This window comes from Acanthochromis polyacanthus, chromosome 19 (assembly GCF_021347895.1).
Source record: "Acanthochromis polyacanthus isolate Apoly-LR-REF ecotype Palm Island chromosome 19, KAUST_Apoly_ChrSc, whole genome shotgun sequence".
Taxonomy (NCBI): domain Eukaryota; kingdom Metazoa; phylum Chordata; class Actinopteri; family Pomacentridae; genus Acanthochromis; species Acanthochromis polyacanthus.
In genome coordinates this window covers 18,249,121-18,273,876 of record NC_067131.1, presented here as the reverse complement: position 1 = coordinate 18,273,876, position 24,756 = coordinate 18,249,121, and the positions used below count along the sequence as shown (strand labels likewise).

The 24,756-nt window shown below is 41.1% G+C and overlaps 1 protein-coding gene across 1 annotated transcript in view; it reads left to right on the top strand.

Moving 5' to 3' along the window:
- The window catches only part of snx29 (sorting nexin 29), a 200,577-nt gene extending 191,008 nt beyond the window's left edge, over positions 1–9,569 (top strand). The window contains exon 21 of the mRNA XM_051939780.1: positions 4,223–9,569. Coding sequence (XP_051795740.1) covers positions 4,223–4,349 — 127 coding nt within the window. The 3' untranslated portion in view covers positions 4,350–9,569. The remainder of the gene's footprint in view (positions 1–4,222) is intronic.
- The last annotated feature ends 15,187 nt before the right edge of the window (positions 9,570–24,756 follow it).

Below are 24,756 nucleotides of genomic sequence, written 5' to 3'. Positions count from 1 at the left end.
ATAAGAAAATAACCTTATATGATGGTGGCCTTAAACTGTTTATCTGTGTCTACCTGTGCATGTTGTAGCTTTTACTTGTGAGGCATGCTGTTTGTGTGTCGATTTGTGTGTGAGTCAGGGAGAACAGTTTAGTGCTCAGACTGTAGTATTTACTCCACCCTACTTTTTGCTGTCAGGCAATCGTTTCAATGCACGCCTGCATTTGTGTACCTGTTCACTCCAATTAACTTCCTCTGCAATCACATTACAAATATTCCAACAGTGCCTGGGAAAGTTATTATCCTGCACAAATCGATATTATGTCGAAATGGGGGACAAACATATGCTGAGAGCCTGAAAAAATCTATAAGCCTAATTAATTTGCCACACTTAGCTACTTTACCCAGTTTGATTTGAATAAATGAGATGGCTTGCAGTTCAACTCTGCATGCTGTCCTCAACTGAGTCAGATTTTTTGCTGATATAAGTCCCCATCGCATCACTGTTTGGCCAACCTTGGTCAAATTCAAATAGAGTGGCTGCGTTTGATTGAACCTGCCTGGTGCAGTGGAGATATGGGAATAAGTGGCACTCGAGCCACAGCTAAATGAATATTTTGCGCCAGAGGAAAAGGAATAATGTTCACCATATTAACGAAGTTGAGGTTACTCTCAGATTGGCTAGTCACACCATCCCCCTCTCCCCAAAGCTGTTTGATCTCACTGGTTACGACACAGACACTTAGGAGACATACATTTTTCATATTTAAGTGTGAATCTGAACTCGTGCTTACAGTCTTGTGCTGTTACTGTCTCCTCTGCCTGTTTTAACATGACTTAGCTTCTTTGCTCTCTCAGTGTTCTGCTTTTTTGGCCACTGCTGCCTCACATGCAGCCATATGGCTCACAGTGACACCTTTAGCCAAAGCGCCACACCATGAGTGCATTTATTTTTAGCAGGCATTGTTCAAGTGGGAATCAAACTCCCTAACAAGGACGGCCCAGATGTCCCAGCTAATCTTAATCATAGCTCTAGCAGCTGGAGTGCGTCATTAAAGAGGCCACTTGGACATCAAGTGGGACGTGCCTCCTGCCGCTTCACTGGTTTTAATATTCATTTGAAAGTCCCTTTGTCAAAGGAACACTTGAACTCACATGCACCTATTTGGAAGTCATTGCTTCACCACGAGCAGCAGGTGAGAGGTCAGTGTCTTCTGGATGAAATCCCCAGAAAAAGGGCAGGAGAACACAAGACAGCACGAAAGCATTTATCTCCAGTCATTCACTCTGCCTGTCTTTCATTTCCTTCCTTTGACAAGTGCCTCTCATTCATCCTTGTCATTATCAGATAAGACTCAGGGATCAGGGGGTTCACATGCTGTGAAGACGGTCGCCATGGTAAATAATGTCATCGAGTGACCAAAATGATTTCTTCTTGAGCAAATGGAAACCTAAATATCATCACGAGATCACAACAGACTATAATCAGAGTCATTCTGTCACAAATTATGTTTTCCAGTGATGAGGGCAGGAATGATGACATTATTATAGACATGGAAAATGAATCTCATGTGACTATATTCAAGCAAAAAAGGGGAAAAAAAATCGTCATATATTATCAGCCATTTACTAAGTCCTTCCCCTTAACAGAAACTGTGGATTCATGTCTCAGTTACTTTAATAACTGTAGCTAGGTAACTAGGCAGGATGTACTAAAGTACTAGTGATGATAGATAGATAGAATTTCTAGATGTTTTCCTATAAAAAAATAGAGATTCTAGTACCATTACAACTAAGGATGTCCGATATTGTGTTTTTTGCCCAGAACCGATATGCCAATATTGTCCAACTCTCAATTTCCGATTCCGATATCCAGATATCAGCCAATATGTATGGGCTTGGAAATAATTTCAAATTACAGGCATATTGTTAGTCAGGCACAGCAAGCTTATTACTGCAGCCACACTTGTTTACACACTTCGTGACACAGTTTGATGATGTGATCATTTGCATTCTGGTAAACTCCAGCAAAGTCCAGGCATTATTTTATCGGTTGTCATGACAGGCAAAAAAACCCTGATAACGATAGTGACCGATATTACATTTTATACCAATATCGGACCGATGATTTTGGTGGGCCGATATTGTCGGACATGCCAAATTATAATTACAACTAGTAAAATACACAAAGACACAAAGACAAAGACACTTTTTGTCGTTTTGGCAAAGACAACAAAAAATGGGGACATTCGTTTTATTTACTATCCTTTAACAGAATCTCATACTGTTCTAGGGTTGCTCTGCATTTAGTCCGTTTAAAGGATGGTGCTGTTTTTCCCAAAACATTTTAAAGGAATTAAAACAATTATTTAAACTGCCTATACCAGCTCTAACAACCTGCGACTGTAAGACTGTTTACCTAGCTATCCACCTCCAGTAGTTACCAGGCATCACACCATTCCAAGGTCAGCTCCCAACCTTTGTTCACAACTATCTACAACATAGCATTTTCCATTTTGTGCAGACGTCAGTCCTGGGTGCTGTCTGTGACTCTGTCTTGCTGTCTATGGTATGGGCATGCCACCACAACATGAAAACCACCTGCCTGATATTGTGTAAGTCCACATCAGGTCATGAACACAGGACCTCTGGAGGTGCCTCGGGTGTCTCACACGTGGATGTTGGCAGCAGATCCTCGGGGTCCTTTGGGTTGCAGGTTTGAGCCTTTGTGCATCTCCTTCGTTCCAGCGCATCCTGTGAATGCTGCATTGGATTGGGATCTGGGGAGTTTGGAGGCCAGGTCAGCACCTTGCACTCTGTCGGGTTCCTTGACCTGTTGTTGAATAGTTTTTGCGGTGTGCCGGGGTTTATTATCCTGCTCACGGAGGCAGGTGGTGTTGTGTGCTGTTGCATGGGGAGGTGTGTTGGTCTGCAGCAATGATTTAGTGGGTGCTATCTGTAAGAATAGCATCCATATAATTGTCAGGACCCAAGGTTTCCCAGCAGAACGCTGCATTTTAACGAGATGACCAGTGCTCTTTACTTGAGCTGTTAGTGCTTTTTCAGTTGCGACTAATTGGTGGAGGCTCTTTAGAAATATGAACAAATATGTGAAATTTGAAGTGCAAAACTGTATTTTGTGAGAGTGAAGAGTCTTTCCTTGTGTTTTCCTCATTACTCACTGGCTATAGAATACAACACTGATGCTGTCCTTTTATTCCCACGTCTTCTACACTGATAATTGGTGAGGACTTTTTTCCTGGATTGTGCAATTTCAGCATGTTGTTTTTGTCATGTTTGTAGCCATCGTGAGCAGTAGTCCAAAGTCTTTGAAAAAGGTTTTAAAAAGTCATAAACAGTAGCAAAAGCGACAGTTAATTATGTTAAAAGTGTTATTTTTATGGAAATAAAAGGTCTGCTTTTGTCCACGTCTGTCTGAAATCCAGAACCTCTTGTTTCAAAAACTACTAAAAATTCTGAGTTCATCGTGTTGTCAGACTGTCCACAGCCTTTAAGCAATACTTATCATATTAATCCAAGCTTAACAGGCACTCCTTATCACTGAAATCAACTTTCGCTCTGTTTGAAATTCTTTATAAAATCTAAACAGTCAAACACCTACCTCTGCAGGGCCTAATTTCCATTTTCAGTGTATCATAATACTGACGCACAATCCTGATTAAAAGCATACTCTGTTAGTCCAAGACACTTTAATCCATTTATAATGGCGTCTTCACATGAGGTTGGGGTGTGGAAAGGTGCAGTGTTTTTCTATTTGTTTCTCAAGCCTGACATGAGAGGGGGGTTTTTTTGTTTTTTTTTTGTTTTCACAGTTTTGAAAGAATTGAAAAAATTGTATTTCAAAGTTCACTCGGATGCAGTTTACTGGTATCACAGTGAACTGCATCTGAGCTGTGCTAAAACCAAAGAACTTGACAGACGTAGAAATGGTAACAAAAGGGAAGCAAACAGTCAATTAGACAAATTTCCATTTTGCTCTTTCCAATTAGCGATTAATGTGGAATAAGTGGGATTCAGCTTATTTGGTTCATGAAAGCGTCTCCATTTGCCGTTTTGACTGATGTGTGTAAAGTCCTGTGGCAGAAGGGAAATGATGCATTTAGGCCACCAGATGCGGCATCAGTGGTGTGTTTGAATAATAAACTTGGTAATAAACTTCACCAGATGTTCATTTAAAGTCCATGGCTTTTTTACTCTCCTCCCTGCTGTTCTCTCTCATCTAGAGACACACCCCAGGCCAACGACGGTGGAGCCAAGACGCCGCGCTCCAAAACTTCGTCCCGCTTCCCCAGACTGGGACGCAGCCGCAACCAGGAAGCCAGACCTGAGCCGCAGAGTGGTGACCTTTAACCTCACCGCCATTGAACTGAGGATCTCTGTACAGGCTGTGGACCACGATGTTCCGGCGTCTCTGTTCTGTGACAACCAGAGTGTGAGGACACTTAGGGCATCTAATGGACCTTCAAAGCAGATAAAAAGCCTCAGTCAAGGAGTCGAGATGGATGCGTTCACATTGCAGGCCTCTCTCTAGGAGGATATGTAAATGTTTCTGTGTGATGCCTGAGTAAGGGATAAAATACTTGCCCGAGGCTGCATATCGATGGACCCAATCATACAGCACCTCTTACCTCACTGAGAGACCAGAAGACTCTTAGTAAACTGCACATGGACTAGCCTGGACTGCTCCCTCTCATCTCAACACACTGAGATGATGGGGACATGTTTTTTTGTTTTTTTTTTAAATCTTACTCTGTTCAGTTTTGTAGTGTATCATGGTCACAGTGCCTACAGTGTTTTGTAGCTGCTTTCCTGCTCTGGTTAGGGTGAGAGGGGTATCCAGAGGTGAAGAGAGGGTAAATTAAAGTCTTCTCTTGGGGAATGAATATTGTTTTTCAGTGAATGTGTCAGCATTATGGTGCCATTACATTTTTTCACAGCAGTGATTCACAATCAGGGGCGTGGACCACCAGGCAACGGGCATTCCTTTTTTCCGTACTTCTGTTATTACATTCTTATGACTTTTATAAATAATCTGCAGTACATGTAACATATCTTAATGCCACCAGGGATGCAGTGATTATTACACATAATAGTCAGATTTTTAAAAAAATTAGCGTTTACACATCATTAGTAAAACCAAATATCTTGGGGTTAGTGCAAAAATGTGTTATTCATCTTTTCTTGAAAGGAGCAAATTGCAGTACAAACCTAATATTAGAAAATGTTGTACAGACGTTACAACTCATTTGTCCATTATTAACCATGAGAAATAGCAGCTTTCACAGTAGAAACAGATGTGTGCATTTAAAGTGGGATTAGAAATGATTAAATTTCTGGCAACACAACAAAATCAGACGCAATCTAGCCTCTTTACATTTTGGAATAAAAATATACAGAGTTCAAGGCTAAAATTTCGTCATAAACTCACTGGTCATTTTATTAGGTACAAAAATCCACTTTTTTGAAGCTTCTACATTTTCTACTGTCCACATTAGGGGGACTTTTAAATACTGTGTGGTCCAGTCCACTACCATAATAAAGTAGAATCAGCGTCTTTTTGACAGCATCAACAGAAGCTTAGTAAGTGGAAATCCTTCTAACTCTCAGCTGATCCAACAAAGAAGTGGTGTGTGAGTGGAGCTGAGGAGGGCCACGTGAACATTTCAGGGTGAACGACTGTCATTTGACAGCACCCACCTGCCAGACCCTTCATTATGTATAACTTCAAGCCTTAAAAAACGTTAAAAGGATGAATTATATAAAAAATTACTCCCTCCACCGTTGTCCTGAATGAGTAAATTAACTGATTGTAAACCTGGATTTCTACTGTAAAAGTGAACATTTTCACATTGGCGTCCATAAGAAGTTACTCAGTTTTGCAGCCAGCCTCAAGTGGCCATTCACAGAATTGCAGTTTATGGCACTTCTGGGTTCCATTCATTTTTCAAACCAAGCAGTCTTTAAATTTCAGTTTTAGTGCGTATTAAAATTATCAATTAAACTGACTGTATGAGACCATTGAACATTCAATCAGTAATATCAGTAGAAATCCACATGTAGTACAGTGTCAGCTAAAAAATGAACTCCTAAAACGGGCATCATTTTCAACTGTTTGATCTTCCATTTGTAATTATGATTAAAAGTAATGATGAAATATGAAAAACAAAACTTGGATGAGTAAAAGATCTTTACAGGTTCCCCCCAAAAAAACACATACATTCCTTTGACAAAAAAGAAAATAATATAAGGCGCTGTTTTTTCTCCTTTAATGGTGTTTTGACATCCCTCATTGAAAAGGGTCATAAATTAGCATCCATTCTTGTATCCTCTCAAAAAATATCTTTACACATTATCTGAGTTCAGTTTTTGATATTTGCTTTAAAGTGTCTGATAAATTTGTTGTCAAACATTTTTGAGAACAAAGGAAGGGAAGTCCAGTATTACAATGAAAACAGATGAGTAAGCTGTGATTTGGATGCCTGTCTGCTCTGCAAAATCCCATGTTTAATGATTGTTCAGCTAATGTGTCTTAGCGGGATTTAATGCAGCGCTGTGTTGCAACCGAATGTTTTAAAAATGACTAAACACTTGAAGAAAAGCTGCTTGTTGGAGTGTAAGGAAAGGACTGCTGAGCATCAAGTGTGTGTAAAACAGAAGCTCATGCATATGTATGGATTACCCAAGAGTAGTCAGAGACGATGTTCAAACGAGGAGTGATTGTGTTAGAAGGGCTTCGGAAAACTTGAATCAAAGGGTCGGCTGGCAAAGTGGTAAACAGTGTTGGCTGTCGTTGATGGGAGCCGAACAAACAAGGCTTGTGGGCTTTAATTAAGTTGTTGTTCTTACGCAGAAATGACCCTAGCAAGGATCCCGCCACTGGTAAACACTGCACAATGCTGTCAGGAAACTCTCACAAGGATGGGGGGGAAGCAGAGGTTTTTATCACACTTCCCTGAGAGCCTTTACAGAAAGATTCTGTCTGTGAGTTACGTGTTTTGAGCTGGCAAATAAAACATCAAGAAAAGGATATAGTATTACAACTTTTTTAAGAACATATTTGTTAAGCTGATATCGTTTCAGACAGATAGCACTGCTGTGGCCTCCTGTCTAGAACTGTAAATTAAACATGATTTTGTATCCTTTCTTTTATTGAATGCTATTCTCTGCTGTGATGCAGTAAAACAGTGGAATTGGTGGTATTTTAGGTGTAGTACTGCCTTATATGCATCAGAAAAATCAGCCCAGAGGATCATACTGCTGTATAATCTCTATATTATAATGATAAACAATGACCTTTTAATAGAGAAGTCTTTTACAGTTGAAAATGTGGGAAGATCACTGGTGGGTTTTATCTCTCAGCACAAATCCTCCATACTGTATGTATGTATGTAAATGTACAGTAACTGAACAGGATCATTCTCAGAAAGCTGTCTTTAAAGGGGCACTCCACTGATTTTAGCGATGCACTCCTATGATATCAGCCCTGCCTCCATGTTTTTGTGCACATTTTGAAATATTGCATTGCAAGAAGATAATGGAAGCAGCAAAGATTAAAAGCTTCCACAATTTTAAGAAAAAAATTGTCTCATTTGAAATGTTTTGTGAGTTTTTTAATGAGAGTTAAGACACGTGGAAAGATGGAAACGGCTTTTTCAAACAAGTTCTAATGTAACAAACATTTATCTCGCATGACTGATCAGTCTGCTTCTCAGCAGCTGACATGAGAGAATAAATATTCAAATTTCCCAACTGAACAAATTTCTTCAGGATCTCTCATAGACTGTATATAAAGATGGACGTAGCATCTGGCTCCAGAATTGAAGCCAATCTGGAAGTGTCAAAAACTTGCAATATCACGCCGTCCGCTAGGGTTGGCTCCAAAAAGCTTTTTCTCCATAGACCCCAATTCATTTTTGGAAAAAATAAAATTTGATAGACTGATGTTCTACAGCTCAGGATTTTTTTCCCGTTAGTTTTCATGGTCAAAATGAGAGATCAGGTGACCGATATTAAAATAAATCAGTACTGAATTTTAAATAAATCATTAAAGTTGGCAGAGCCAGGGGGCGTGGCTATACTTGATAGACAGCAACAGAAGCCTCTGCGGTAAAATGTGGGCTGGATAAGAGAGTCCTCAGCCAATCCTGCCCCTAGTTGCTCTCCGGTCCAGTCTGTTTGATGACGCTTTTTACGTCACTGGCTCCAAAAAATCCAAAACGGCGACCAAGAAGTAGCAAAATCCGGGCTTCATTTTCTCAGCGTTGAAACCAACGGGTGACGTCACGGTTAGTTTACGCCTGGGATCTCTGTCCAGGTTTTCTGCTTCGAACTTCTTCTACTCTGTTTATTACATATATGTAGCCTATACTGCCACCTTCTGAAGGCTTTATGTAACCAAGTTTATTTGCTCCGAAGCAGTTAATGGGAACAAGCCAATATTTTTCGTTATGTTTTCGTGGGAAATTTCAAAATTAAAATCCTCGTAACAGTTTTAAGGAAACACGGCTATTATCAGTCTTGGTGCAGCTTGGTGCCTACATTACACACAATGCAACTCACCCACTGACGTTTGGAGATTTAGGTGTGGTTTGCTAGTTGTGGCTAATGTAGCCTCAAGCAGAGATGAGCAGCAGCTCCTCACTTCTTTCTTATCCCACACACTCAGATGATTTTCTTCTTCATCCCCACCTGATTCAAATGACATGACTGGAGGCATTTTGTCAGATTTTGTGAAGCTCCCTCTGTAGCCACAAAAGCGTTTGTACAACATTTTTTCATGTCTGCAGTTCTTGTACTCTCCAAGATCTGAATTTGATGCGTCAAATCGGTGGAGTTCCCCTTTAAGAAACTTTGAGCGCAACTCAATGACTTCCTGTGGAGTTTCTGACCACTAGTAACTCTATGGAGCAGTTTTTATATTTGTGGGTCTCCATTTTGATTGTGTGATTATTTGTGGTTCTGTTCCTTGGTAGCAAACGTGGGTGTACGCAATGAAATATTTAAAATATTACAAAAATCAGTATCACACTTATTTTACAGAAGGAAATACACTCATCACATTTGTTAAACCTGTTTGATTTGGTGACTAAACTTTAGATTCCAGGAAAGCAGATTCCAGGAAAAGTCCACAGCACAAGTTTAAGCCTGAAACTTGGGCGTCGCCCACCAGGGACTTTTTTGATTGGAAGTGTTTATTCAAAGCATCTCAGGTTCTGTTCAGACTGCACAATACAAGCTGTTTATTGACAATAAGAGAAAAAAATGGAGGCAAGTGCTTCTCAGAGAGGTTCCTGGTGGACACACAGCTGCTGTGCTCTGTTTTGGTGAGTAGACGTTGTCATGATGTGGTCACAGACGTCTTTCAAGCGGCTCCATCTCCTCCTTACAATATCATCCAGGTAGCCCGAGAGATGACAAACGAAGGAGGTCAGATTAGCTGAAAGTGTTCTCTTGCCTTGCCTGTTCTTGTGTACTTTTCTGTCCTTGCCTTAGTCAGCAGTCAGGCCTTATCTATCAGTGTCACAGCAAGAGGGGGGTGAACAATAAAGTATGATGTGTGCAGAACCTACACTTCCAACGCCTCTGTCTCACTGTTGTCATTGTTAACCTTACATTTATAGATGAAGGCCAAAGGCTTTCACCGTTCTATGTGTGTACTTGTCAGAGTACATTTATGTTTCCATGCATGTGTATGTCCACACACAGTAGGTGTGTATGGTGCTGCTTAAAGACAGTCTAGGCATCCAGTAAAGCGTGCATGTGTTTATATGACAAGATGAAAGCATCAGAGCTGTATGCATAAATGTGTAGACACTGTGAATTTCATTTTCGAAGCATCTGTTTTGCCGGTTGAGTTACTATTCTAAACTTCACTGCTTTACTCAGTCGTCTGAGCTGTTATGCAAACCAAACAGCCAGTTTGGGGAAGTCAGTTCCTCGGGTCTAGGTTTGCCGTGCTGGGTCAGTAGAGAGAGAGAGAGAAGAATAGCGAGGGCGCACAAAATGCTCGTTGTCCATTGACCAGAAAATTGGTTACAAGCCCATTTAGGACGTGGATGGCTGCTTTTAGCAATGTTAGACATTACACACACACACATTCACACAACTGGCTGCATGCAAGCCAGCCAAGCCAAGTACTGTTTGTACTGAGTGCTGAAACAAGACATCCTGCAATGTTCCTCTTGTTTTGTAGAACAGTAAAAGGTTGTAAGCAAGTGAATTTCTGGTATATTTTAACTTGGGATCTATGAGGGATTGACTCAGTTTTAGAGGAAGCCTCAAGTGACAGTTCAGTAAAATGCAGTATTTAGCTCTTGGCTTGATTTGTCAGCCCCACAGGTTGCTGTGTGGTCACAAAAGACAGGTGGGTCACAATTGACTGAACATTTTTAATTAGCCATTTGCAGCACACCGGGGAGATGCAGTGAAAGCAGCAGCTCAAAGGTGATTTGCTTGATCAGGTTTTTGCACCTTTGGAACTTTTGCAGCAACAGTTTCCTCATAAATTGAAACTTGGGCATCAAGAGACTCCAAAACCAGAAGGAACGGCTGCTACCACCTACACCAGCCTGCACAGAAGTTCATGCATCACATGGTTAAAAGAAGATTGTCTTGCTGTTACAAGTGAGCCAACTCTGTTTCCACCATGTTGGGGGAGAAGAAGGAATATATAAGGGCACAAAAGGAGCAGCTTTTTATTAAATTTGCTACTCGGTGCAGTTTTTAGGGTTGTAGGAATGTTAAGATATTTTTCGGCTGCAAATACACCAGCAGTACTCCGCCAAGGCTGTTCAGTCATTGTATAATCTTTAATAAAAAATGACCTTGCACCGACCACAGGAAGGTGTTATGCATGTCTACATTATATATGGATACCAAATTGCATGACCTAGTTATGCAGTCGGTGGCAGGAGTTGATGGGACTCAGAAACACCCCCACAATTTAATCAATTGTTCCCTGTATCATTTCCAACAGATCAGTCCCAAAGAGTCCATTTATAGTTGGATCACAATCATGTGATCGTCAGCAGGCAGCTGACGTAGTGTTCATTTGTCAAAGTTACAGTAATGCCGTGATGCTATCTCACAATGATACAGAAATCTTTAACAAATCCGTGGATCCAGACTATAAGCTGCATTGCTGCCAAAATCTAATAACTTGGTCCTTGTGTCTGACCTTCCCTGAAAATTTCATCCAAATAAGTTATTCCATTTTTGAGTAATGTTGCGCACAGACAAACAAACAGACGGACAAACATATGCCGATCGTCACATAACTCTGCCACATTCCTTTGCAAAGTAATAACTACAACTCCTAAAATAGCAAAAACTCTATAGTTTTTATCCTTACAGTTTTAATTCCATGTGCTCTCACATTAAATTTACTGCAAAACAAAAAGTTACTACAAAGGAAAAATTGATATTGAGCACCTACTGCCTCACATATTGACCTACAGCTATTTTTGCTTCAGGTTGAAAATGTAAGGCAGATCGTTCTCCCAGACTGTACTGCACTAATTAAATACAAAAGTTATACAGTAAATTTAAGGCTGCCTTTTGATGCTATGTATTATTGGGTTAAAGTCGGCTATTGCTTCTAGCTTATCAGATGTGCGTTTGTTACATAAAGAGGTTGAAAAGTAGAGAATTCAGGCTCTTATGAAATGGGGTTCAAATCTGAAGAAATTCCTTTCTTTCCTTTCCAACATGGAATATAGACACAGAGTTCCTGATGTGGCCAGAATTCTATAGGTTAATCTTATTGGAATATTAGAAACAAACTATTGGAAAAAGAATTTTACTGTCACACCCTAAATGTCATACTATAAATAAGCCGACACTGTTGTATTTCTCTTGGAGAGAGATGCTGAATATGTTCTATCTTTCTGCCTGCTGCAGTAGATAAATTTACTGAGCAACCTGCCAGCGTTTTGTATTTTATTTTTCAAGGTCATAACAGTCCTAATGTTTCTCCACAAAACCCTTTATCAAACTGCACAAAAAAGCAGATAGACTTCTGACTGAAAGTGAAGGTTAAAAATAAAAGTGCTTGACTTTAACTCTTACTTGCAAATACGGGACTGAAAAGCTGTTTGTTAAATTTCCTACAATTTAAAATGCTAATTTAGCTGAGCAAACTCATATCTCAGTATCTGACTGTAGCTAAGAAACAGAGGTGAGCAGCAATCTGTTGATCACAAAGTAGTAATAAAACATACTCTGCTGTAGAGTGTATTTCACTCTAAAAAATAGGGCCGTGAGTTACAAGATTAACATCATGCTTTATTGAAAGAGACTTGAAGCTAGTGATTGAGACCATAAACCCATTAGGAAGGAAAACGTTTACTGAAGCAACAGAAAAAAAGTGAGAAGTTAGACTTCTAAACAATCTGAGTTATTTTTGTAATTAGAGGAGTCACTCTCCCTCGGGCCCATTAGCAGTTACGCAGGTTTAAGTCATGCTCTGACTCCTAGACTAAAAAGCAGCATCCTCTTCTTTAGTCTACGTCCATTCCAGAGGTCCGACACAGGTATGGTACTGAGTATTTGACCGATTTAAAAATTCTCCTGTGCAGGAGGTGTGTTACTTCTGAGCATTTCATCTCTGCATAATTGTCATAAATGCAAGAAATGTAAATGTTCTCCTCCTGCTAACAAGCTCTGTGTGAAATATGCATAACAAATACTTATGAGCATTAATGTATTTGTAAAAAAACTGAAACACAGCAGTAAGTGGTTGATCCATGTTCACAAGTGGACCTAACTTAGACTGTAGACAACAGCACAACAAGGCAGGAAATAACAAGAAATACAGTTCCAAGACCCCAAAACATACCCAGCTATCTCCCCGTGGTAGAAACACAAAATGAAGGGAAAAAAACTACAAAATCAGTCAATAGAAACAGGCAGACAAATTCCTCTGCTTCTGAAATTGTCCCTTTGGGGTATGAAGCTGAACAAAGATCACAGATGTGACGTCAAAGATTTGCGCCTGGTGGAATCCAAGAATGATAAATGCTTTAGATCGACAAAAGCACAATGTGCAATATAGAATTTTATAGTATTAAATTTCAATATATCAATAATAAATTTTAAAAAATCATCATGTGAAAGCAACAACAATAAAGCGGTTGCCTGCAAAATAAACAGAGTCCACTGGTGAGTGTATGAATGAATGCATCATATTTCATCTCCTCATCCATGTCCACTGTGTCTTTGTCCCACTCTCCTGCTTCTCCTTCAAGGTATCAAGGTCCTTCTTGGCTCATTTTACAGGCCTGTATGTAATTACCAGGCTCTTTATGTGAAGAGTGTTCAGGAGATGGAGACCCTGGTTCAAACAAGGTCACTGTATAAGCAGTCCTATCTCTACAACACACAATGCTGGCCTGGCATCAGGACTCATCTTTATTATAATGACAAGGAACAGCCTGACGTCTCCGGCACCCTATAGGCAGCAGGGCGTCACTAAGAAGCTTCCTAATAGAAACCAAGATTAGCATGTGCTTCATGCTTATGCTCACAAGAAGGGCATCAACAGCAGATGCTCCTCAGAGACTGTAGTCGGCTTTGCTAAGCCGCCTCCATCTGAACTGCTGGTGTCAGTAATTATAGTATCTTTAGCTTTGCTGCTTTATATTGCTGGGACATTTTGCGTGCTCATTAAGGATACTAGTCTGTTTGAAATATGTTGGGTATAAACACCAATAAATGCTCAGCAATTACAGGAACTTTGTGCTATTTAGCATCTTTCCATATTTGTCATGATAACATTATACTCACCATTACAGAGAGTTATTACCACAGTCTCCACTTGTGCTTTATTAGTGTTGCATAGCAACTCGTACTGAATCATGCCGAAACCACAATGAATCCCTTGGCCTGTATCCATGCAGCAGAAACTGCATCCTTCGCTTGAATTAGTTGCATTTGTGACGTTTCTGGTGTCAGTTTCCAGCAGCCTGTGATTCAGCCTGGCTGTTTGTTTTCTCCATTTTTCAGGTTTGGATTATTTGTCAGAAAAACAAGGCCTGCATCGGAGCATGAGCAGTTTGTAGTCGTATTCACAGTCTCCTGCATCTCCAGCTGGCAGGAGTTGAATTGAAGGTTCACTGTATTCCCTGCAGATGGTTCGATGCTCCTCCTCTGTATTTTCAACACCTTCCCAATTTCTCTCTGCCTTCTTCTCTTTTGTCTCGTCTTCTCTCTCTTGTCTCTTTTGGCATGCCTATCTCTACTATATCCCCTTGCTTTCTTTATCTTCCCCTCTCTCATGTTTTCTGCCTTTTTGCCACTTTCCTTTTCCAGTTTTATGCCCTTTCCTCCATTTTTCATCTCATCTTCTACAGGTTGGCCCTTTCATCCTGCTCTCCTCTGGCCTCTCGCTCTCTCAGACTACCTTTATCCTTCTCACTCTGCTCCCCTTCCTTCCCTGTTTCTCGCTCTGCCCTCCTCCAATCACCACCTCATCCTCTCTCTCCATATCTTGCTCCCTGTGAGACTCAGCCTGCTTGGCACATTGTATTTACTCAGCTACTCACTGGCTGCCTCTGTTTATTACCTATTCAGCGATGAGGCAGGAGAGACAGAGAGAGCCAGCCCTTCGGAGGATTTTCCTCTCAGCTCTCTCACTGCTGTCTGTCGCTGAATCTTAAAATGCTGTGTTGGAAAATTGATTGTTTCAGTTTCTTTTTTCCTTTCATCTTTTTCAATTTATTCTGCATCGAGCGCAGGCTCCTGCCTGTTACGTCAAACAAAGTTTACAAGACCTGTAGTTACAGGGAGCAGGAGGGATGCATGAAGAAAATGGATCACCTACGGCTCTGAACAGAGGATGCATTTCTGTTGTATCTTATCTGAATGAAATCCCAAGTTAAGCTGTAATGGATTATGTTAATTAATATGCTATCAGTTCTGGGAACATGGGAAATAAACTGTGTGCTTTATCCCTAAGCTGTTTAGAAACTTTTTCAGTGTGAAGGCAGCATGCCGCACTGGCAACAACAAGTTAATTAGATAACAGATATGCTGATTCTCACCATGTTGGGGCCAGATAAGAACAGAGAAGCAAATAAGTATGTGACACGGCCTTAATATCAAGATAACACGTAAACAAGGAGGATGGCCTATGTTACAGTTTCACATTATTATCTTTAAACCTCCAGCGCGGGATTCAGCTCAAGAAAACCCAACATTTTCTTGGATTTCAAACGGCTCTTCTTTGTTCTTGTCCTATCATCTGACTTTGTTTCCTTTACCTGCTTTCCCATTCACAATGCAATCAGATCTTAAAGTGTGCTCTTCCTGCCTCTCAAAGCTATCACAGGCTTTCACAATAGCCTGTGGCACCCTTTTGATCAGCCCCAGAAGCTTGATCAGTACACCTTCAAGCACTGCCTAAACTGCAGCAGGGGAGGAAGTGCAAGGTGAGTGGAGGTGAGATGGAGCTGTACTGAGCTAACGACAGAACTACCAATGATGGCAGGGACTCTTGAAGGAGTCTGGGAACTTGGATCAGCTCAGGAGTGGAAATAGAATGGATTCTTTCAACTAGACATCAATATTCCAGCATTAGACAATAAGCTGATGGAGGATGTTTCATTTCTGTTGCTTATAACTATAGTAAGTTGTAACTGTGCACATTAAGGTCAGCCAAAACAAAGCCTATGACAACTTTTAGAAAAACAAAAAGCCGACAAACAGATTAAAGTAACCAAAATAAGTACAGAGTAGATAAAATATTAATGTAAATAGAGTATGAAATGCACTTCTTATTAATGGAATGTTAAAATAAAACAGATCTATAAGAGAATCATGAGGAAAGATGGATTTTGTTATTAGATTTTATTTAAGCTGCAGCAATCGATATTGTTATTTTAACAATGGGGGAAAAAAATCTAGATGTAGCTCATAGTGACAGACCCAGACAGAATTATCATCTGACAGCTTCATAAAGCCTCATTTAAAGAATATATATCTGAGATTGCTTTGATATCCCTGCAATGTAGACAGGGACATGTGCAATAGTGACAAAGGCAAATGTGCAATACAATTATGTGTAATAGTGTCAGAGGGATATCTGTGTTATAGTGACTGCGGGGTTAATGTGGTACAACAATGTGCAGCACTGATAGAAGGATATGTGCAGTATAATCATGTGTAAATGGTAATTAATTATTGCTATTTGTCATCCAGCTGTTATCGATTTGTTTGCACTGTGTGTTGTTACTTGTTGCTCGTCTTTCTTTTTTATATATGTCTTTGTTCCATTATGGTATTATGTTATTTGTAATTTTTTTTTTTTTTTTTAGTGTGCTAATGGGACTCAAGATGGAATTTAGTCGCATGGCAACAATCTCTTGTCTTTACATGCAAATGTTCAATAATACAAACTGTCCCATTTTTAAACTAAATAAAACATAAGCTATAAACATATAACAGCAAACAACTATCTGCTATTTAATTTTGTCTTTAGCAGAGAATTACGCCACACTAACGCTGTTGTTGATGTTGTTATTTGAGCTTGTCTGCTCTATGTCTAGTCAGCTGGTCTAGACGTGTGCACATTAGTGTATGTGAGTCCCTCCCTTTTAAAGACCCTCCATACATTTATACAGTATTTTATTGAAGTAATTTACATTTTCAGCTCAGTGTGAGAATGTCGACTGCCGTTTTGCTGTTCACCTCTGCTGTTTCTTCCCTCTATTATGTTTGTTCTGAATAGCATCTGCAGTCAGATAGCTCAGTGACTAACACCCCTGACTTTGCCATGGTAGATTGGTGGTTCAAATCCTGGTCAGGGTGTGGTTGTCCACTGAGGACCCTTAGGCAATGTCCTTAGTGCTGCTCTCTACTGTGTATATCTGCTTTCAGATGTACATGACTGTTCAAAAGTTTGGGGCCCCTTAGAAATGTCCTTATTTTTTGAAAGAAAATCTTTTTTTCCAGTGAAGACAACAACAGATTAATCAGAAATACAGTCTAGACATTGTTAATATGGTAAATGACTATTCTAGCTGGAAATGGCTGATTTTATTGGAATATCTCCATAGGGGTACAGAGGAACATTCCCAGCAACCATCACTCCTGTGTTCTAATGCTACATTGTGTTAGCAATGATGCCGAAAGGCTCATTGATGATTAAAAAACCCTTGAGCAATGATGTTAGCACATGAATAAAAGTGTGAGTTTTCATGAAAAACATGAAATTGTCTGTGTGACCCCAAACTTGAACGATAGTGTATATATGTCTGCTAAATGAAATTGTAAAGTCCTTGTTCTGTTCCCACCATCTGTTTACTTTGACAGTCTGTGTGTGTCTGTTTTACCTGCTTTGTCTCTTCTATCATGTGTCACAGACTCTTGGTGAAACAGACACACACAGGCCGAAGCGTCAAGAGAGCCACACCAAGTGAAAGCGATAACCCGACTTACTTCACTGACAACAACTTGCAATCAAAGGCATTTGCAGTGCTAGTGTGGGGTAATGGTTGTGGCAGTACTCTTTTTTTCTTGACAGTTGTATAGACAACGTTTATGGTTGTAAATGAAGCTGAAGGGAAGAGGGAGGTGTGGTCAATGCGAGAGATGCTGATGCTATAGTGACAACTAGTGGTTCTGAATGTAAAGCACCTTTAAATCCTTATTGTGGATTCATGACCGTAACTGTTTTGGTGGTTTATAGATACAGCAGGTAGATGCACTCAGCCAAAGAATTCTAAAGCACCACTGTGTAGTACGAACTCACCAAAAGGCAGGTGTAGCTTTAAATATGAAGTGTTTAAATTTGGTCTTTCTTTAAAATAATAATTTCAGTATTATATGTCCCAGAACACATTACAAGTAACAAAAACACATTGTTAGCATCATTCTATGACTCAGCTGAAATCTCAGTCCTGTTGCATTTGAGTCAAACATTCGCTTGAACTTTTCTCTATATTTTTCATCCTTTTTGGAGTTTACATGGACTGGAGCCAATCGGAGCTTCCACTGTGTGGAGGCCGAGGAAACACCCTGCAGGTGGTGACTCCACTACAGAGCTTTCACAGTTACTAACTGTTGGCTTTACAGGACACATTTACACCTGCGGACTTCAAGGTCAGTCCTGGATGGCTCAGACGACTTAGAAGAAAACCCACACTGTTGATAAAAATGCATGTGTGCACAGAGGAACACTTACTTAACCATCACAGCTGGTTTATCAACTCGCTCAACCACTCCTGCTTCTCTGGAACACACTAGATTACACTTCACACTTTCAAGTTAAAGTCTGCTTTGCTTTATATTTTATAGTTATGTCTTGTTGTCTTTCATGTTATTGCTGGCAAAGCTCAAGTGCCTTTGATATCCTCAGGTCAGTGATGAAAGATTTTTAAAATCTTAGCAACAGAGCCCGCGTTGTGTTAGAAAATGCAAAGTATTTGTGGATTGGTGAGTCTTAAGAATTTGCAATTCTGTGCAGCTTGCTGTTGTCACTGATAAAAACAGTCTGGCATTTAAGTTAAAAATCCCAAACTCTGATGCAGTCTCTCATCTACCTGTTGAGTTGTGCAAGATAACCTACATGAACATGATTTGACTAGGTTTGTTCTCTGAGATGAGCACTAGATAAAAAACAGTTGTGTGTGTCACTGGGTGTTTATTCCTTTTATAACTAGACTTCATCAGTCAATCACAGATTTCACAGACCAGGGTCTGTGTCTCACAGTTAATCTCTAGATGTTCACTTGACATCCCAGACGGTATCTCTTCTTTTCAGCCACAGCCAGTAATTATTCATTTTGCACTGCATTGTCAAGTGCTGTGATGGCCTTCGATGCGTCTGCCCTCTGACTATTGTTTCCCTCATGAAAGTTGCAGTGGAAGAGACTACAAAACCCCCACCTGTACAAACTTTTACTTCCCAGCCTTACTCCTCCAGCTGCAAGGTTTGCATTTTGCAGCCTTTTCCATTTGTATGCTCCATCCACAACATCCTCCCATGAGCTCAATGACGAAAACACCAAAGCAGGAAATGGATCAGATGTTGTTGCACATTGGTCATTGCAGTTTTGGAAAGGTGAGTCTCTGACCTAGATCAATGCACGTTACCTCGTCCCTTATTCCATTCAGTAGGCAGGTGCTGTGAGGGAATGGCTTTTTCTGCGGTTCCTTTCCTGCCCAGATGAAGGATGAGTTGTGTGTGAGTGCTCTGCCACCTGTGCTGTGTGGACGGACGCATTGTCCTGGAGCAACAACACCAGGCCCGGGGTGGCTAATCGGGAGGACTGGGACAATTCCTGGTGGGCCGGTCTGATGAGGGCCGGTGTTCAGTCATGGCACTGGGTTGATCATTATGCTGCTACCGCTGTTCCTGGGCCTCCTCCACTGGCAGGTCTGTTTTGTTTTTTTTTTTTTAATTCTTTTTTTACAGATGCACCGTGACGTAACACGTCCGGGCACATGGTCAGAGGTGTTTGAAAGATGGAAACAGAAAGCGCAAGGATGGTGCAGAGAAGGCAAGAATTAAAAACAGGAAAGCTCTGGAAACAGACACAGTCGAATGTGCAGAAATTGGAAACTTTTTCATTAAAGCTCGCGGTTTGAAATGACAAATGAGGACGAGGAAACGGATATGGACTTTGTTGAACTTTGCAAACCACCGTTCAAGTTAATTATCAGATGAATTAATCGTGTGTCATTGTGGCGTAAAACATAACCTTATATAATTTAAATAATAGTATGATGCAACCACATAACTGGGAAACTTTGTCCTGTAGCCCCTCAGTCAGAAGAAAGATCCAGCACCAAGCAGCAGCCAAGAGCCACAAGTTCAGAATGGGAGGTAGGATTGCTCATTGAGTGAATATTATTAGAATGAATATGATGAAGAGTCTGGTGTAGACCTGCTCTATATGAGAAGTGCCCTGAGATGCGAGATGATTCAGCAACATATTCATGAGACTGACCTGAAAGCTTTGTAAAAAGTGGAGATTTGTGCTGAGAATTTTGACGATTTTAAAAATGTGATTTAGTGTCAGAGGCAGAGCCAGTAGTGATGAGGGATAACTGCTGTCAGTATGGAAGGAACAGGTGAGCTGTTGGAACAGAGTGAACAAGCAAGCATTAGTTCCAATACTTTCTATGCCCAAATGATAGTAGTGACCCATTTTATTTTTTATCATAAAAAGATACTAATACACAAAGCCCACAACTGAAAGGGAATATGATGAGATAAAAACATTTACTTTCATTACTGATGCTGTCCAGTTTTAATAAAGTTCATGCTACTTTTATAAAATGATGAAAGTGAATAAATTGTATTTCTGTGATCTGTGTTTGATTTCTGTCTTTTCTCCTGTCATCCAGATGTTCAGAGGGAGCTGATGCCACATCTGGTCCAGCCGACGGAAGGTTTTGAAGTTCTCTGACTGGCCTTGACTGAAGATGGTCCTCTCACTGGATTTAAGGTTCAGATGCTCAGAAACAAACTCCACCAATGAGCCAACAGGAAAGCTTTAGGTTTATTAAATGTTGCACCTTCCCACATAAAGCTTCTTGATGAATAATGCAATGGTACGTTACCAGAGGTGTGTGACAATTACTTTTTTGCATTTTCTCCTTTATTAGTCCAACCAAGCCTGCCTTTCCTCCACACATTGCGGGTGCACCGTCTGGAGTTAATCCCACCAACTTTTCCCAAGGCAATGCCTTTTTTCTCATGGATTTCTCTACCACATCAAAAATGTCCCGTCCCGTTGTGGTCCCATGCATGGCAGCTACATCCAACAGCTCCTCAGTGACAGAGAGGTCCGACTTCACGCCTCTAATAAAAATGGATAGCTGCGCTGTATCCACGTTGTCCGTGCTTTCATCAAGAGCTAATGAAAAAGCTATGTAGCTGCGTGTCTCTTGGGCCAGCTGTGTTGACAGGTTTCCTGCTAGTTTTGTAACTCGGTCCACAACGGTGTTCCTTGATAAACTGACATTTTCAAAAGTCTGTATCTGGTCCGGGCACACCTGCTCACAGACCTTCAGCATGCACTGCTTCAAAAAAACTCCTTCTGAAAAACACTTTGAAGCTCGGGCGATTTCTTCTGCCACAATGAAGCTCGCTTTCACTGCTGCAATGTTTTTGGTTGTGGCTTTCGTGAACACATTCTGCTGCCATTGTAGTTTGCTTTTTAATTCTTCAACAATTTGTTGTTTTTCTGGACGGCTAACTTTGCATACTTAGCTCCGTGTTTGGTTTCAAAATGCCGACGTAGATTGTACTCTTTGACCACCGACAATGCCTCATAACACAAAAGACATACTGATTTTTCTCCTTGAAGCACAAACACGTATTTGCCTTCCCATCTTTCTTGAAACAGCCTTCCATCTGCATCAACTTTCCTCTTCCTGAACATTTTGGGGTCATTTGTAATTCCACTCAATTCCACTTGCAGAAAATAGCATTGATGCTGATACACTGCAATCTAGTGGCGGGATGTCATCGCTTCATGCGTGACATAATTGGTATGCATTGTGGGAAATGTAGTTTATGGTCAATACATGCTTTTGATTTATTTATTCAAAGACAATCAGAACTTTTCAGGTCTCGCGGGCCACATAAAATGACGTGGCAGGCCACATTTGGCCTGCGGGCCTTGAGTTTGACACCTGTGATGTATATGATGGCATTTTTTCATACCAAAGGCTATTCTATGATATTTTCTCAGATACATACTATGCTACTCTGGTTGTTTTGGCCCTGGGCCGCTGCACTTCTCCTCTGTTGTTTTCTGGATTGTACTCAGCTTCATGCCTTCGTCCACCCGACCTCCGTTGACTCGTCCCACCTGCCGTCTCTGGAGCTGAAGCTGGATTGGATCAGACCAAAGTACAGTCCAATCACGATGCCAGCTGCCTCTCAAAAGGCTCCTTCATCTGGTGTCACGCCCTCTCCTGCTCCTGTGATCTGGCTCGTCTAATTATGAGCTTCCAGCACAGCCGAAGCGAATGAACAATCAGCACTGCATAAAGCCCAGCTCTCTCCACTCCTCAGTGCTGGATCATTGCACTCAGTTCTCTGCAAGTCGCACGCCGTCGCATTCACTTTACTGTCTGGACTCTGCTCCATGTTTCAAGCCCTGCTTTATGCCTCATGCCGGATTCTCGCCACTCACCGCCATATGCACATTACTATCTGGACTCAGCCTTCTTGGATTACACTGCCGGTTCTGTCTTCCCTCCTCCATCTGCTCCTGGACTGCCTGCCCCTTCGACCCTAACCCTAACCCCACCTCTGGCTCCCTCAGCTCTGCTCCTTCCTCGTCTCCTAAACCCCTGGACATTCCGTGAGTCACCTTTTCAGTTTGTTTAGTTTATGTTTAGCACTTGCCTCGGCCGTCAGGTCCGCTCTTAGTTTGGTTCAGTTTAGTTTCCCTATTACACATATTATTCAGAAGTTCAAGACCCACGGGACAGTAGCCAACCTCCCTGGACGTGGCCGCAAGAGGAAAATTGATGACAAATTGAAGAGACGGATCGTTGGAATTGTATCCAAAGAGCCCAGAGCAACCTCCAAAGAAATTAAAGGTGAACTCCAAGGCCAAGGTACATCAGTGTCAGATCGCACCATTCGTCGTTGTTTGAGCCAAAGTGGACTTCATGGGAGACGACCAAGGAGGACACCACTGCTGAAAAAAACTCATAAAAAAGCCAGACTGGAATTTGCAAAAATGCATGTTGACAAGCCACAAAGCTTCTGGGAGAATGTCCTTTGGACAGATGAGACCAAACTGGAGCTTTTTGGTAAGGCACATCAACTCTATGTTCATAGACTCAAAAACCAAGCATACGAAGAAAAGAACACTGTCCCTACGGTGAAACATGGAGGAGGCTCAGTAATGTTTTGGGGCTGCTTTGCTGCATCTGGCACAGGGTGTCTTGAAAGTGTGCAAGGTACGATGAAATCTGAAGACTATCAAGGCATTCTGGAGAGAAATGTGCTGCCTAGTGTCAGAAAGCTTGGTCTCAGTCGCAGGTCATGGGTCTTCCAACAGGACAACGATCCAAAACACACAGCCAAAAACACCCAAGAATGGCTGAGAGAAAAGCGTTGGACTATTCTAAAGTGGCCTTCTATGAGCCCAGATCTGAATCCCATTGAACATATGTGGAAGGAGCTGAAACATGCCATTTGGAGAAGACACCCATCAAACCTGAGACAACTGGAGCTGTTTGCTCATGAGGAGTGGGCCAAAATACCTGTTGACAGCTGCAGAACGCTCATTGACAAATACAGAAATCATTTAATTGCAGTGATTGCCTCAAAAGGTTGTGCAACAAAATATTAAGTTATGGGTACCATCATTTTTGTCCAGCCCTATTTCATTAGTTTGTTTTTTTAAATAATTATGTTAATCAACAATTCAAAAGTGATGGCTGATTTTAATTATTTCATTTTCAATAAATTTTTATTTATTGTTACTTTTGTGAGTTTCAAGTGATTTCAGTGAGAATTGTGGGTTTTTCCTTCTTTAACTGAGGGGTACCAACAATTTTGTCCACGTGTGTAGTTGTTATGGAAGGGGTTTAGGAGGTTGGAGAGGTATTAAGGTGTCTTCCCTGATAGGGTCTTACAAATGAGTGAAAGCCAGTGTTGGAGTCGCGTGGTGTAAAGGGAGGGCCAGCCCACCAGTTTATACAGGTCGCAATGGTGGGTGGAGAAAGGAGCAGCGGTAGCAAGACTCACTGGTACCTGAGTGATGGAAGACATCAAGTCTGTTAAGGGCACACTTAGGGTCATTTTATAGATGACATCGCCGTAGTCAAACATGGGAAGGATGGTCATCTTCACAAGAGTGTGATTATCTTCATCTCAGTACTCTTCTACCTCATCCAGCAGAATTGCTTAGCTTTGGATATTGCTTTGGCAAACCCGGTTGCTTCTTCTTGGTGACACACCTTCTCACCACCAAGTGCTGGCGTCTAGCTTATGTCGCCTTTTCAATCAATACACACGAACCAGTTGACACACACAAAGCCGGGAACCTTCGAGCCCTGCAGCAGCTATGCTCAGTTGGTAAACCAGCCTTGTACAGAAAGAACGCACTAATGTAGTCAAACCTGAATCTTTCTTAACGTTATTTGACAGTAATGACTACTTTCTGCTTCTTGAGATAAATTCAATCGGTAATTTCATGAGTTACTCAAGTTTTTTCTTCCAATGGACTTTGTCAATGATGAGGCTGAGAGCCATTCAGACAGCATGATTTGAAAGCTCTTTTCATGCAATGAGGAAAAAGAAGCGTGGGAGGAGAATGGGATTGTAATTGGACACTTAATCACTGGTGTACAGGCACAACTGATGACTCTTAATAGATGGAAGGCTTGGAAGTGGTGGTGGAAGAGGACAGAAGAAGATAGTCTGTCTTTGATGACTCTTATGCAGCATGAATGGACATGTCAGTTGAAATACTACTGGTGTTCCCATTTAAAAGCAAGTTACTCCGTTCTTCCCTTCCACTTATTCTCTGTCTCTCTCCCATGTCTCCCATGTATCACCTGGCCCTATTTTCTGGCTACAACATGACAGTAGTTAGGTCCACGCAGAAATTGCTGACCCTGGACAGTGACCCGTGTCATCATTACCAGGGAGATTCTATGTCTTTTCTTTTGTTCTACCACAGCGAACAGACAGAGGTGAAAAAGAAGTTGGAAGGGCACAGACAGTCAAACAGAAAATGAAAAATTGGGAGTACAGGAAGAAGGGGAAGCAAAGGAGATAAAATAG